Here is a 13832-nt window from a genome sequence, read left to right as displayed (position 1 = left end):
TACTTCATAGTAGAAACTTTAAGTCTTTTAACTATTTCTTAAATAATTATTCAATATTATGTGTCTTCATCTATTATTGCATAATTTACTTATTTTACTTGCCAAATTATGTCTTATAACACTCAAACTATGTGTAGAATAGGCATTAAGAGTTCAACGTTTATTGCCAACCAAAGCTGCTAATCCAAAACACCAATTTAGGTGTTTTTTTTTAACATATTTGAAGATTTAAATATGTTTATTAAATCTAAAACAAGCTTCCTTTTAAGTTTCAGAGCCAACTATGGTTATTTTCCCAACGAAACATCAAACCGGAAAAAAAAAAAAATACAATCTCACTGAGATCTTGGCAAGATCTCGAGAGCTTGGTTGTCTCGACCTGGTCTAAACACGGAGTCAAGTCGAGTTTTTGAACCTTGGTTATTAGCCATGATGCATTGAGACATGAAGTGATTTAACAATCATTCTAGTAAGGTGATTGACAGGGATTTAGCGATCATTCCAGTCAGCAATCACATAAATGATACCTTGATGTGCCATTGGATGTGAGTTTAGACCAGTTTCCTAAGAACACATGCATCATGCAGAAATAAATTCAGATGGGCATAACTCTACAGTGAATAAAACTCACTTACACATCCAATGTCAATGAGTTCTCATGCAACTGTCAACCTCAACAGCATCTCAGACTTCATAATTTGAGGATCTGAAGTGGAAGTAACTGTGAAGAAACCACGAAACACCACTAGCTAGCAGCTATGGTCCATAAGAATTATTTCTTGGTTTCAAGGGCTTGATATTGGACTTCGTGAACCAGGTGGTGTAGAGGAATTGTTTATGGGGCCCCACATGATTGCAAATTTGCCGAAGCTTCTGCCTTTCCCTCATCCATCTCAACACTATTTTCATGTGCCTTTTGCTTGTCAATCCTCTCAAACCAACATCCTGAAAATTAAGCAACCATTGAAACACTTAAAAAATCAAAATACAAGATCAAGGACTGCGGTAAGAAATTTTCTTCAGGCAGGAGTTGCCATCCTACCCAATGAATCATTTGGATTCGTTCTATAGAATCTTTGCAGTCACAAGAACAGAAGAGCTTAACTGAAAAGTATTACATAAATTTACAAAGTGATCACAAGTAGAATACATGCAGCCAATACAAAATTGTAATGTTACAAATGGTCCTCTTGCATCTCAACATGCAAGTTTGTTCTGAGATAATGAAAACAAAATATTTATTCTTAAACCTAATATATTTACTAAGAGAAGAAGAGGACAAAGAGGATTATGATTATGATGATGATGATGATGAAAAGAAATTTAAAAAAAAAAAATCAAATCTATGTTCCTTCTATCTAAACGAGTTTTGGGATACACTGAACAATTATAGCACTGGCAACTAGTAGGGGCATTCAGATTATTCCTTTCAAGTGACTTTACCAAAGAATTGATCTTTGACCTTTTTGCGTCTTTTATCTTTATCCTTTTCTTCCCCCTTTACTAAGCATAAAATAATATACGAGTTAGATTGTAAAACCTTCCAACAAGAATGGTATTTTACCATGAAAGAATATGAAAAAAGCAATGGTGTGAAATAAATTACAGGACATATCAGAACAGGAGCCAAGCATAAGTCCAACACTTATGGATACACCAGTGTTCTAGGTGTAGAAATGCTAATAGAAGGAACTTAGATATATATATATATATATATATATATATATATATATATATATAGAGAGAGAGAGAGAGAGAGAGAGAGAGAGAGAGAGAGCTGTAGCGGGAGAGAGCAAAAGAGAAAGATCGAGAGAGCCAATCAACCTATTCTAAAGAAATTAGTTACATAATACAAGAACAGTTACCTGATTATTATTTTTATTATAATAAACATTTTATACATTTAGAATTCAAAATTTATTTATTCAACTTTCCTTAAAGTTCTCAATCCCAATAATTTGGAGTTCACAGAGTTAGAAAACTGTTGGTTGAACCGTGGGTCAAAGAGAGGGAATAAAATAATGAAATGACTTCTATTAATGATAGAAAGGCCCTTCGGGAAGTCACAAAATAAAGTAAGCTAGGCGATGTGGGACTAAAACCCACATAGCCGACATAAGCTAAATACACTTAATAACATAAAAATATCCCAAAAGGATCAGAATACCCCTACAGTATTCTGGTGTACATTATTCTAACACTCCCCCTCAAGCTGGATTATACAAATACTACAGAAAGAAGATCCAGCTTGGACTAAAGAAAAAAACTCCATAACAATGCTAACACTCCCCCTCAAGTTGGCACATACAAGGCACTAATGCCCAACTTGAATAAAATGGGAAAAGATAAGTTGTAGCAGAATCCAGCTTCAATATGAACGCAGCTCCCAAATAAACCTTCAAGAACTTGTAAAATTAGATCTTCAAAACTTGGGCAGACTTGATCAGTAAACTTTCACCAATCTTCAGCAGCTGTCCAGTGATGAATCTCAGACTGATAATCTTGAAGATAAGTGACTAGGGTAGCAAGCAAATGTATCAGGCAGCAGTAAAGAGCAAGCAGTGGAAAAACAACCCAACTGTAGAACCTCATATAGGCAGGCAATAACCAAACATCTTCAAAATTTTAAGACCAACCTCCCCCTTGCGACAAACTCAACCCAATAACAAAGTAGATACCCATTGCACTTTTAGAAAATTCTAGAATATTATGTTTTTGCCCTATCTTTTACATTATCTCTGTTATGTCCACGAGCACTACACGTGAGGGGGGGATTATGTACAGTACACCTGCAGACATTGCAGAAGCAGAACTTGCAGGAACACTTGGTGCAAAACATAGAAGATCAGAGTTTTCACCATTGCCAATGGGTATCTACTTTGTTATTGGGTTGAGTTTGCCGTAAGGGGGAGATTGAAGTATTGAAGTATTGAAGATATTTGGTTATTGCCTATTTGAGGACTTTCGGTTGGGTTGATACAGTTTTGTTTTCGCTGCTTGCTGCTCTAGTTATTTCACTTCAAGATTCTCTGTCACTATGAAAATCTGAGATTCATCACTGGATAGCTATTGAAGATCGTTGAAAGCTACCTTTTTGGAAGACATTCCAGTCCCGGTTTACTGATCATGTTTATCCACGTTTTGAAGATCTATTTTTTCAAATTCTTGAAGGTTTATTTGGGAGTTGCATTCATATGTCAAGTTGGATTCTGCTGCAACTTAGTTTTTCCCATTTTGTTCAAGTTGGGCATTAGTACCTTGTATGCGCCAACTTGAGGGAGAGTGTTAGCATCATTATAGAGTCTTTTTTTATTTTATTTAGTTCAAGCTGGATTTTCCTTCTTCTCTTATTTGTATAATCCAGCTTGAGGGGGAGTGTTGGAATATGTAATCCAGAATACCATGGGAGTATTCTGGTCTTTTTGGGATAATTTTACTCTTCTTATATTATTAAGTTTATGTCGGCTATATGGGTTTTAGTCCCACATCGCCTAGTTTAGTCTATTTGTAATTTCCCCTCTATTATAAATAAAGGGGCTTACCTATCAATTAATTCATTCAAGTATTTTACAATTTCCATCTTCTCTTCTCTCTTTTCTTCTCTCTAGAGTTACTGGTTACAGGTCCTAGGCTTTCTACAGACATTGTAGAAGCAGATCTTGCAGCAACACTTGGTGCAAAACATAGAAGATCAGAGTTTTCACCATTGCCAATGGGTATCTACTTTATTCTTGGGTTGAGTTTGCCGTAAGGGGGAGATTGAAGTATTGAAGTATTGTATATAATCCCCCCCTCACGTGTAATACACGTGGACATAACAAGGATGATGTAAGATATAGGACAAAACATAATATTCCAGAACTTTCCAAGAGCTGCCAAGGGTAATGGAAAAAGAAGAAATGGCAATGAAGAGAATACCATTAACTTCCAAGGTGGTGATGGGTTATGCCAAAGGTATGGTTTGGGAGGTGGTGAAGAAAAAAACAGTGGGACAATCAAATACGGAGTAAGTAATACAACATATAAATCTCCAACCATCTTCAAACGATCAAACAAACACTTTTGATGGAAACTCCTGTAGGGGAGAAACTCCTAACTCTAATTTTCAAATCTGACAAGTATATAGATCAGATATCAAGTAAGGAAAGGCTCCTCCTGTCTTCAAGGCTTGATCAATCTTCAAACAAGGAGGAACAAGTGTGCAAAAACCCCAATGTATAAACTCCCACATGCTTAAAAGAACAAACGAAGATATCTGGACAGCAATGGATTGTAGAAGCTTCAACAAAAATTGGATCGGATCTGAATTAGTAACAATGCTAGGATTCAAGCTCCAAGGTGAGCCAGATATGAACCAGAAAAGCTTCACATAACTGAATAGGTTTGTAGTTGCAACCAAGAACCGTGGAACACACTGTTGTAGTCCCAAATAAACTGATCTCCAGGGTAGCAGATTCGACTCTTCCATAACGAAAGAAATTCGATCTCCAATAATAGGAAACTCAGTCACAATCATAGGGCAGCAGTATTCCACATGAAGGTAGCATTAACACATCAATCAGTCATGCTTACAGAAGCCAATCAATAACACCAGCCAGGTAAGTAGTGGAGCTCAAAATAACCAGCAAATATAAGATAAATAACCAGACAAATCCATAGGGCAGTTGAAGCAGCCAGCCATATAGGAAGAAGAAAAATAGGTTGATAATTGGAGAAACCGAGCCATAAGAATGAACCTGAATTTTTCCAAAAATAACTGATAAATGATGCTGAAATAGGGGCTGAATACTCCTCTGATTTTTATAAAACACTCCTCAAAAAATCAGCAATAGTGGACTGCCCTAACCCTTAGATCGATTATAGTTAGGGTTTTTTACAAAACCCTGAAAGGGAAGATCGATTGTAGGGAAGGGGGCTTCAACAAAGTGATGATGACTTGTCAAAGGTGATGTCTTCTGGTAATAGATGCTGACCACCACTGCTGGAATGGATCTCCAGTTTGAATAACCAATCTCCTTGGTAATTGAGACTTGATCTTCACGCGGGAGAAACACCAAAAAATTGCAGAAAAATAGGGCAGCAGCTATCATGTGCAATAGACCTTCGTCAAGTCAGGAATAGTTGAAGTAGATTGTCCTTCTTGATGGTAGAAACACCTCCCAAAAAACTCCAATAGCAGCAATTAACCCGAACCCTAAAATTGATATTTGTCAGGGTTTTGAAAACACCCTGAAAAGAAGGATCGATTGGGGTTAGGGGTCTTCAAACACTTGGAAAGAGGCTGAAACTGAGGTCGAGTGATCCTTGTAGGTGGAGTAAGCATCCCTCCAAAAAGCAGCAAAAACTGAAATCTGTAACCCTAATGTCGATTTGAGTCAGGGTTTTAACAGGTAACCAAAAATAGCAGCTTGAGAAGGTTTTGCTGTAGGTACAAATCCAGCCATCAAAAAGTGGCCAAACTGAGGTCAGTTAAGGCTGGTAGTAGTAGGAAATTATACCTGAAAAATTAGCCGCACCTGACAAGGGAAGCCCCAAAATCGATTGGAGTCAGGGTTTTGAAAAAAACCCTGACAAGGTGAGATCGATTTGGGGATTGTGGCTGGAAAACTTAATAAAAGATGGAGAGAAAGAAAAAAAAGGAAGTTAGGTTTTAGAATAGGGAAGAATAGGGCTGGAAAAGGCTGCCCAGGGTGCTCCAAAATTGGAGGATCAGTTTTCATTAGGTAATAGAGATCTGATCTCCAAAGAAAGGGGGAACTCCAAATCGCAGATGTGGCTCCAGCAGGGTTCGAGCAGATTTTTTAATAAAAAGATAGAAAGGAAAGGGGGGGCAGCAACTAAGTCATCGATATTCTTAGTTTACCTCATTAGTGCTGCCCCTTTATAGGCTGAGAAGGAGAAGAACAGGAGAAGGAGAAAACCGAGAAAGAGAGAAGAAGAAGAGAGATCCATGGAGGAGAAATAGGGTTTTTTTCTACTCTCTAACCTAGATCAGACCAGCTCTGATACCATGTTGGTTGAACCGAGGGTCAGAGAGAGGGAATAAAATAATGGAATGACTTCTATTAATGATAGAAAGGCCCCTCTATTTATAATAGAGGGGAAGTCACAAAATAAAGTAAGCTAGGCGATGTGGGACTAAAACCCACATAGCCGACATAAACTAAATACACTTAATAACATAAAAATACCCCAAAAGGACCAGAATACCCCCACGGTATTCTGGCGTACATTATTCTAACAAAAACCCAGGTCTGTTCAGGTTTGTCACAATATATAGGAAGTGCATACACAATAGAAGGAACCATCAATGGATCAACCCACAATTGAATTTATTGCAACTAACAAAGTCACAAAGCTTAATCCAAACATCCAGAAGCCCAGTCAAATATTCATTAAATTTTACATCTCAAATCATACAAACATCTTATAAATCACAAGCCACCAAAATCACAAATTCACAATCATAACAGAGTTGAACATTACCTACTCTATAAATTACAGGCGTTTAGAGCCCACCAGATCATTCATACATGTTTAACAGCACAAGTGGCTTTCCTTATCAATTATTTCCAGCAATCAGGATAACAGAAAATATGTTAAGTGGTAAGGTGGTCCATATATGTGGTGTACCTTAACATGTTCCCAAGTATCAGCAATGGTGAGAGGACCATGCTCCTTCAAGATGTCAAATATGGCCCGGGTGATGGTCTGTGTTTGTTCTGGTGGAGTCTTCAGTTCTATTGGTTTCATCTTCGGCTTTGGTTTCTTTACAAAATACCGAATTGCAGTGGCAAACATGTTACTCTATGACAACCCTATGCCTCGCCCTCTCACCTTGCTTTTCCACAATTGCACTAATTAGAAGACTATCTTCTCTGCCCTGTTTGTTCAACAAGCTACAAGGTGAATTGCATATGGATGTAGAAAAAAGATGGTTCATTTATTGATAATGAGGTCATGATATATGGTGCTTAAAAAGAAAAATAGATCTCAAATAAAAGGACACAACGGAAATTATAACTAAAATGAGATATAAACTACCTTCAAATATTAATTTGTTCCAATATCATAACCCATGTTTCTTGATTTCAAAGACTCTAGTCTAAAAATAGAGATAGAATAGAAATCACCATTGTTATTTTATTTTTGGATAGGAAAAGGTAATAATGAATTCTAAACAAATTCCTTGGGGGCCTACCTATAAAAATAAAAAAATAAAAGAATTCTAAACAATAGCAAGAAAGTAATAATGCAGTCAAAATCAGGAAACAATTTTTAATAGAGAGAGAGAGAAACAAGTACATGTGCAAAAACTTCTCACTTCACCGACCATCAAACACCAATTTGTAATATCTTCCTTGCTCTTCTCCACCATTCGCAATCCCGAGAATGGTAATGCCAATACCAAATAGCGTAGAGCCAAAGTTGAAATTTAAGCCCAATAAGAAGTTAGACCTTCATTTGTTGTCAAGAGAACAACCGTAGACAAACAATACGGGGATTTCTTCTCCATTTCTTTTTCCAGTTTTTTCCAAAATGCCTGTTTTCCTAATAGCATTTTAATCAGCAAACAAATAAGGTTGATTTTGTATTCAGTTACCAATCATTCCGCTTCCCTCATATCATAAGAAATTTGTATAGAACAGGAAATAAATGTAAAACCAGAAATTTTATCTTCGAAATGGGGAACAAATAAGAAGAAAAGATGAGGAACACATCTGACTACTTCTATTCAATTCATGCTTAATATGCTTGAATTCCACCTGGATGGCTAGAAAAACCTATTTTACCCCATAAGATGAAACCTTACATAGACTAACGCTCTCTTTGATACAGTTTATATTTATGACCTATTTATGAAAAATCATTTATGATAATAAATTATGGACCATAAATAATAATCGTTTGGTTACTACTAGACATAATAGATTATATAATGGGAAATAGGTATTGTATGCTAATTTGTAGAATATATTATATAACCCTGACACTTTTATTGATAGCATATTTGAACAAAGGATTCCTGGCCATCCTCATCCCCCAACCCCCACTACTCCCACTTCTCTTGGACCTTTTACAAATACACAACATGGAGTACAATGAGAAACAGTTTTGTCACTACCATGAGAACCTTGGGGCAGATCATGTGGATGGGTGAGCAGTCATACATGTCACAATTGGAAAAGGAAAACCATCACTTTGTTTGTCTCATACCACCTATGGTTTGTAGATTGTATCATCCTAATCAATTGGATGTTGGGTTCCTTGGACAGAATGGGTCTCACATGTCTGCAAAACCTGAAATGGGTTTGACATGTTCACTGAAGCAACCAGACCTTATGGTAACACTTACATGGTAGCCAAATGGGGGAAGAGTCCTAAATTGTCTTAGTATCTTATAACTACCCCAAAACTTTGGTATTAATAAAAGGATTAATAAAAGTAGAAAGAAACGAACATAGCAGCAATATCGACACGTGGTTATTAATAATAGGAACACAAAAAAATACTTAACAGGTCAGATTCTCTTCTGGCTACTTCTATTCAATTCATGCTTAATATGCTTGAATTCTACCTGGATGGCTAGAAAAACCTATTTAACCCCATAAGATAAAACCTTACATAGACTAATGCTCTCTGAGTTGTGTCGATATTGCTGCTATGTTCTTTTCTTTCTACTTTTATTAATCCTTTGTCATTGCATGGTACCATATAGCCGACCCCATTTAGTTGGGGGCTGAGTTGTTGCATCAATCTTGATAAGCTTCTCCGATCTGATCTACAATTTAGTTGGGATAAGGGTGAGTTGTTGTATCAACTTGATAAGCTTCTCTGATCTGATCTACAATTTGTCTTTGATATGCTTCCCATTGTTGTTGCTGCATACCACCTACCACCTACCACATTTGCAATATTCACGACCTCGTCATAGTCACAATTGCAATCACCGTCTTCACATTCATCATTGAACTCTCCCCTCTTTATAAAGTTGTGTATGGTTACACAAGCAATCATAGTCAAAACTTGTGTCTTGCAAATCATTGAAGGCATCATCATCAATTAATGTGCATGGAGAACCGATTAAGAAAGTTGGGTATATCTCAGAATCTATTTCTACTAGTATAGTTTCAAGATATTCCATAATGCTTGAAAATTCATGGATGCCAATCACCTGATTTTTGTAGAATGTTATATAGTTTCAAGTGCTTAGAATTTGAAACGAAAAATCCTGCAAATCCAATGTTGCATTTTGAAATCGAAAACATATTTCAGACAAAGTAGTTTCAGTCTTACGATTCAAATCCTAGATAAAAAATGAATGGAACCTGACATACAGGTCGCTAGAGTAATATCACAATGAAACTTTTAATACTTTGTTTGTTCCAATAGTCATGATCATCAAAATCTGAAAAGTAATCTCAATCCGATGTCCAGAGATGTCATGATGAGATCTTTAATCAAAGAATAATAGTCAAAAGAATCCCAATTGACCTCAAAGAAGAAGCAGAGCCTGATTCCAAACCCCAATTTATGTGATCTTAACCTGATGAGAGATCTCAAAACTAAGCTCTTGAGAAATCTTTGGACAAAATAAGATAAGAATTGTGAGCTAAAATGAACTATAGTATAGTTGACTTGCGTTTGTACAAATAATACACCTCATGGCTATCATAGATGCCTCTTTGAGACTGGAAGTACTAAATACCACTTTGGAAAATTATGGGAGTTGCAATGTACGTATTGATGGGCATTCTTTAAGAGCTGGGTTTGCTCTCCAAGTGGGTAAAGTCAAGAGTTTTTGTGGAGACCCATCTGTTCAATCCACCATCTAGGTAATGTCATTAGGTCATGTTTGTTTCTTCGTAAGCCAAAATTTGGAATTTGATAACTCCAACCCCTTTATGTGGAAGTTTAGTTTGGGATCTCAATTCTAAAGCCCAAGACCAAAGGACCTGTACATGCAGCAGAAGCCACATTGATTGCTCCATGTGTCTCATTTCAGAGGATTAAGACCTAATAGTTGGTTCATGACAAGATGATTCTAGCCATTTGATCAGTAAATTAGTTTTTTGGATCTATTCTGTAACTCTAACAAGATTGATTATAACAGTCAATACAAAGATGTCACAATTTGAATTCTGATATAATAATCTGTTCTGAGTCTCATTCCTATTATCATGAGATAACCATTCCGAAACCAAGCAACACTTGCTTTACCGCATTGAAGTGGAGCCCAAATTTATGAATCCACTTGTGCTTAAAAAAATTTCAGCTCAAGATTAGTTAGTGTTTCACTCTTTTTTCCCCCAAACAAATAACCATGGATTCATTTGCTACTGGAAAACAATGGGGAAGGGCTACTGTAGAGAGTGTTGTCACATGGTTCCAATTCCCATCAACTGAGTAGTAGCCCGAGAAAGGTTCGAAGTGTGTTCTTCATGGAAACCCCTTCAGCCATGAGCTTGAGAAGCATTGGAGAGAAAACTGGGATTGTGTGGAAGAGATTTAAATCAATGCTTCCATCAAGTGTTGAGATTCAAAATAATGAAGAAGTGGAGAGACAGGAGATTACTGCTAGTGGAGGAAGAGGAAAAGGAGGTGGAGAAATGAAGAAATTGATCCCACTTCTGTATGTGAACAACGACGACTATATTTGTTGCTATTATAATGACCCAGCTTGACATAAAGGCAGATACTCAGGCCAGCAATGGGGAGGCTTTTGGGAAGGAGAACAAGGATCCTCGTCATGGGCATATAGCAGCAAAGGTGTGCTCCTTGCAGGCCAACTGAAAAACAAATTGGTTGGCTGACAATTGAGGGGTCGGTTGTGAGGTCCTATTAGGCTTTTGGGTTTGGCTAAGCCCAACTAAAATAAAAGAGTAAATCACATCCCCCTCCAATAGTTGTCAAGGCGCTAGGAGATCCAAGGCGTTCGAGGTCCTTCCTAAGCACTTTGGCGCTTAGGCGGTGCCTACATTTTAGTACTATTTTTTTAATGTATAACAGCCCATTAAAGCTGGTCACTAGTAAGCTACACATACATGAATAAATAAACAGCCAATTACAATTTGCAGCAATAAGAAACTCAATCAATATATGCTAATTTAACAGCCCATTACACTTTACACCCTAGGTGCCCTGGGTGTGTATGAGTGGTTTAACCTAGATGCTGCTGTTACGGTTATATTGCAAAAATGAATTGCATAATCAAGGACATAATCATATAATAACAGCTTTACAAAATAAGTGAAACACAATCAAATAATCTCAGATTACATTATCATATAATCACAAAATGACAAAATTACATGACTTATACTAACAGTTGCACAATTTGATTTGAATAACAAAATCACATACCACAGAATTACAGCCAACCGGCCACACCACCAGCAAACAAGCTCTTTGGAACAGTTTTAATCTTGATTGGAAGTCAAACCAGAGAAGTCAAGGTCGGTACAGAGAAGGAGAAGAACAGAGGAAAAAAACGCAGTAGAAAAGGAGGGAAAAAAACACAGTAGATGGTTAAATCATCCAATGAGCATGGCATTTTACTATGAAAGAACATGAAAGAAGAACAGAGAAATAAACACAACAGCACGATTGGATGGTTTGTTTTCTTCTTTATTTTTTGGAAAAAATAACGGGAGGCCCCTTGCTTCTGCACACAACCCAATGATCCAAATGAAAAGGCTGAATCAGACACTTACTTGACAGAATAAGGGTGATAAATCTTCTTTAGAAGCACAGTTTTTCATTCTAATTAAGAATACTAAAAAATAAATAAATAAATAACGATGAACTAGAAGTAGAAAATGGTAATACTGTAACCATACCTCACAATTATCGAGCTAAATCCAGCCGGTACTCAACCCAGTGCAATATGATTTCCTTGAAGCCTGAAACAAACCCAGGAGATGATGGTCTCTTTGAACCCTGAATCCAAAATGGAAAAGTCAATTGAGAGAGAGAAAGAGAGAGATAACGTACCTGATAAAATAGGGTTTCACTTCACATGCAGAGAGGAGGAGATCCTTCCGTTTGCTTATGGGGAAGAAATAGGCAGGTCGCGCCGGGAGAAATAAGAAGAGAGAGAGTAAGAGTAGGGAGGCTTCACTGTTTCAGTCAGGTTTACGCAGAGAGCCGTTACGGCGTTACGCTTGGTTTAGAGCCGTTACAACACCGTGGTCATAAAAGGTAACGCATAAACAAAAATAAATGGTCTTACCAAAAACCAAAAACAAAATAAATGGTTTGTGGAACTTATGACACATGGCTCTTCTCTTACTTTATTATAAATCATATTAAACACTTGCAAAATTAGAAATTAATCGATTAAATTGAAATAGAAATTAAGGTAAAAGATTTGCTCAACGCCTTCTCATATATCCATATTTTTAGTGTTTTCCCATAAGACCCTCCTCCAAGACATGAAATTACACACTAGCGTTGGAGGGAATCTTACCACAAACTGTTCTTGGTTAACGGTTTAGAACATTTGTTCATTGATTATTCATGATTTCTACGATCAACATTGTTGGACGGGTCCCTAGTTTCATAACATGACAACTAAGATGGTTTTTGAATTTGTGTTTAGATAGATCCCAATGTACCATGCACACGTTTCAAATTTCATTGCAAATGGACTCAGCTCCTCAACAAAATAAAATATTAAAAATCTCAAAACTAAGGTTGCGTTTGGTATGCATTTCCATTTTGAGAATGTATATTCTCATTCTCACAACCCACAAATGTATTCTTAAATGAAAATGAGAACATTGTTTGGATATATATTTGGGAAAAGTGCATTCTTGATTTTAGAATTCTTAGACATTTAATCAAACAACTCATAGGAAAAATCTATTTATTAGGTATATAAAAAGATGAAGAACAATGCAAGTACAGTCAATCAAAAGTAGAAAACAAACCAGAGAACCATCGATTTTTTTTTTTTTCCTTTAAATCACCCATTTTGGATCTCCAATTCCGTTTTTAATTCTTTGTTAATGTAAGTTAACATGCGTTTGCTTGTTCATTCATTGCAGTCTGTTGGTATCTGTAATTCCATTAGACCTAACTGCTTCAAGGGCCTAACAGAATTAAGGGGAACAGACCGACCAGGTCTCCTTTCAGAGGTGTTTGTAGTCCTCTCAAAAACTCAGACCTTAAATGCAATGCTGTGCAAGCCAAAGTGTGGGCTCACAATGGATCCACTGTGTCTCTAATCTATGTCTAGGAATGTGACTCTTTGTTCCTGTTCTAATATGTCCTGTAAATTTATGTCGCATGAAATGCTTTGTTCATGTTTTTTTATGTTGTGTCATGGAATTTAGTCTCACATCAGTTGTACTTAAGCCATAGAATGTTCATATAAATGGCGGCCAACCTTCACATGATAATAACGCTTTTTAAAATCGTGCAACGAACCTGCCAAAGTGGACAGTATCGTGGCATGTAGGGTCTAGTAAAATGTCATGCTCATTGGATGGTTTTACCATATAAATGTTGTATTATTTCAGGCTTAATGAAAGGGGAGAAAAGGATAAAGATAAAGATGCAAAATGGTCAAAGATCATGTTATGTGTGTCTCAAATTCTTGAGCCTGTTTCGAAGATTAACCCACTTCGACATTTTTTTGTGGCAATCTGAATGGGGATTTTTTTCTGAGATCTGTGATAGTAGTGGAGCCCAATGGAGGAGTATTTATATTATATACAAGCCTTGTTGTAAAGAAGTCGATTTTGGGGTTTTCGTGTTAGGGTTTTGAGAAGAGAGAAGCGGCGTCATTTTTTTATTTATTTTTTTTTTATGAAAAATAAACTTCAGAA

At 36.7% G+C, this 13832-nt stretch overlaps 1 protein-coding gene across 1 annotated transcript; it reads right to left on the bottom strand.

Moving 5' to 3' along the window:
* Positions 1–512: 512 nt before the first annotated feature.
* On the bottom strand, positions 513–7056 carry LOC122664189. The gene is made up of 2 exons (XM_043859905.1): positions 6634–7056; positions 513–945 (listed from the first exon to the last, which is right to left on the bottom strand). Exons 1-2 carry the CDS (start codon positions 6799–6801, stop codon positions 757–759), a joined length of 357 nt encoding a protein of 118 aa, XP_043715840.1. The 5' UTR covers positions 6802–7056; the 3' UTR covers positions 513–756.
* Positions 7057–13832: the final 6776 nt, after the last annotated feature.

The sequence above is a fragment of the Telopea speciosissima genome, chromosome 6 (genome assembly GCF_018873765.1).
Source record: "Telopea speciosissima isolate NSW1024214 ecotype Mountain lineage chromosome 6, Tspe_v1, whole genome shotgun sequence".
Lineage (NCBI taxonomy): Eukaryota > Viridiplantae > Streptophyta > Magnoliopsida > Proteales > Proteaceae > Telopea > Telopea speciosissima.
Note: the sequence above shows the minus strand (reverse complement) of the source record. Positions and strands in the feature narration are given on the sequence as shown.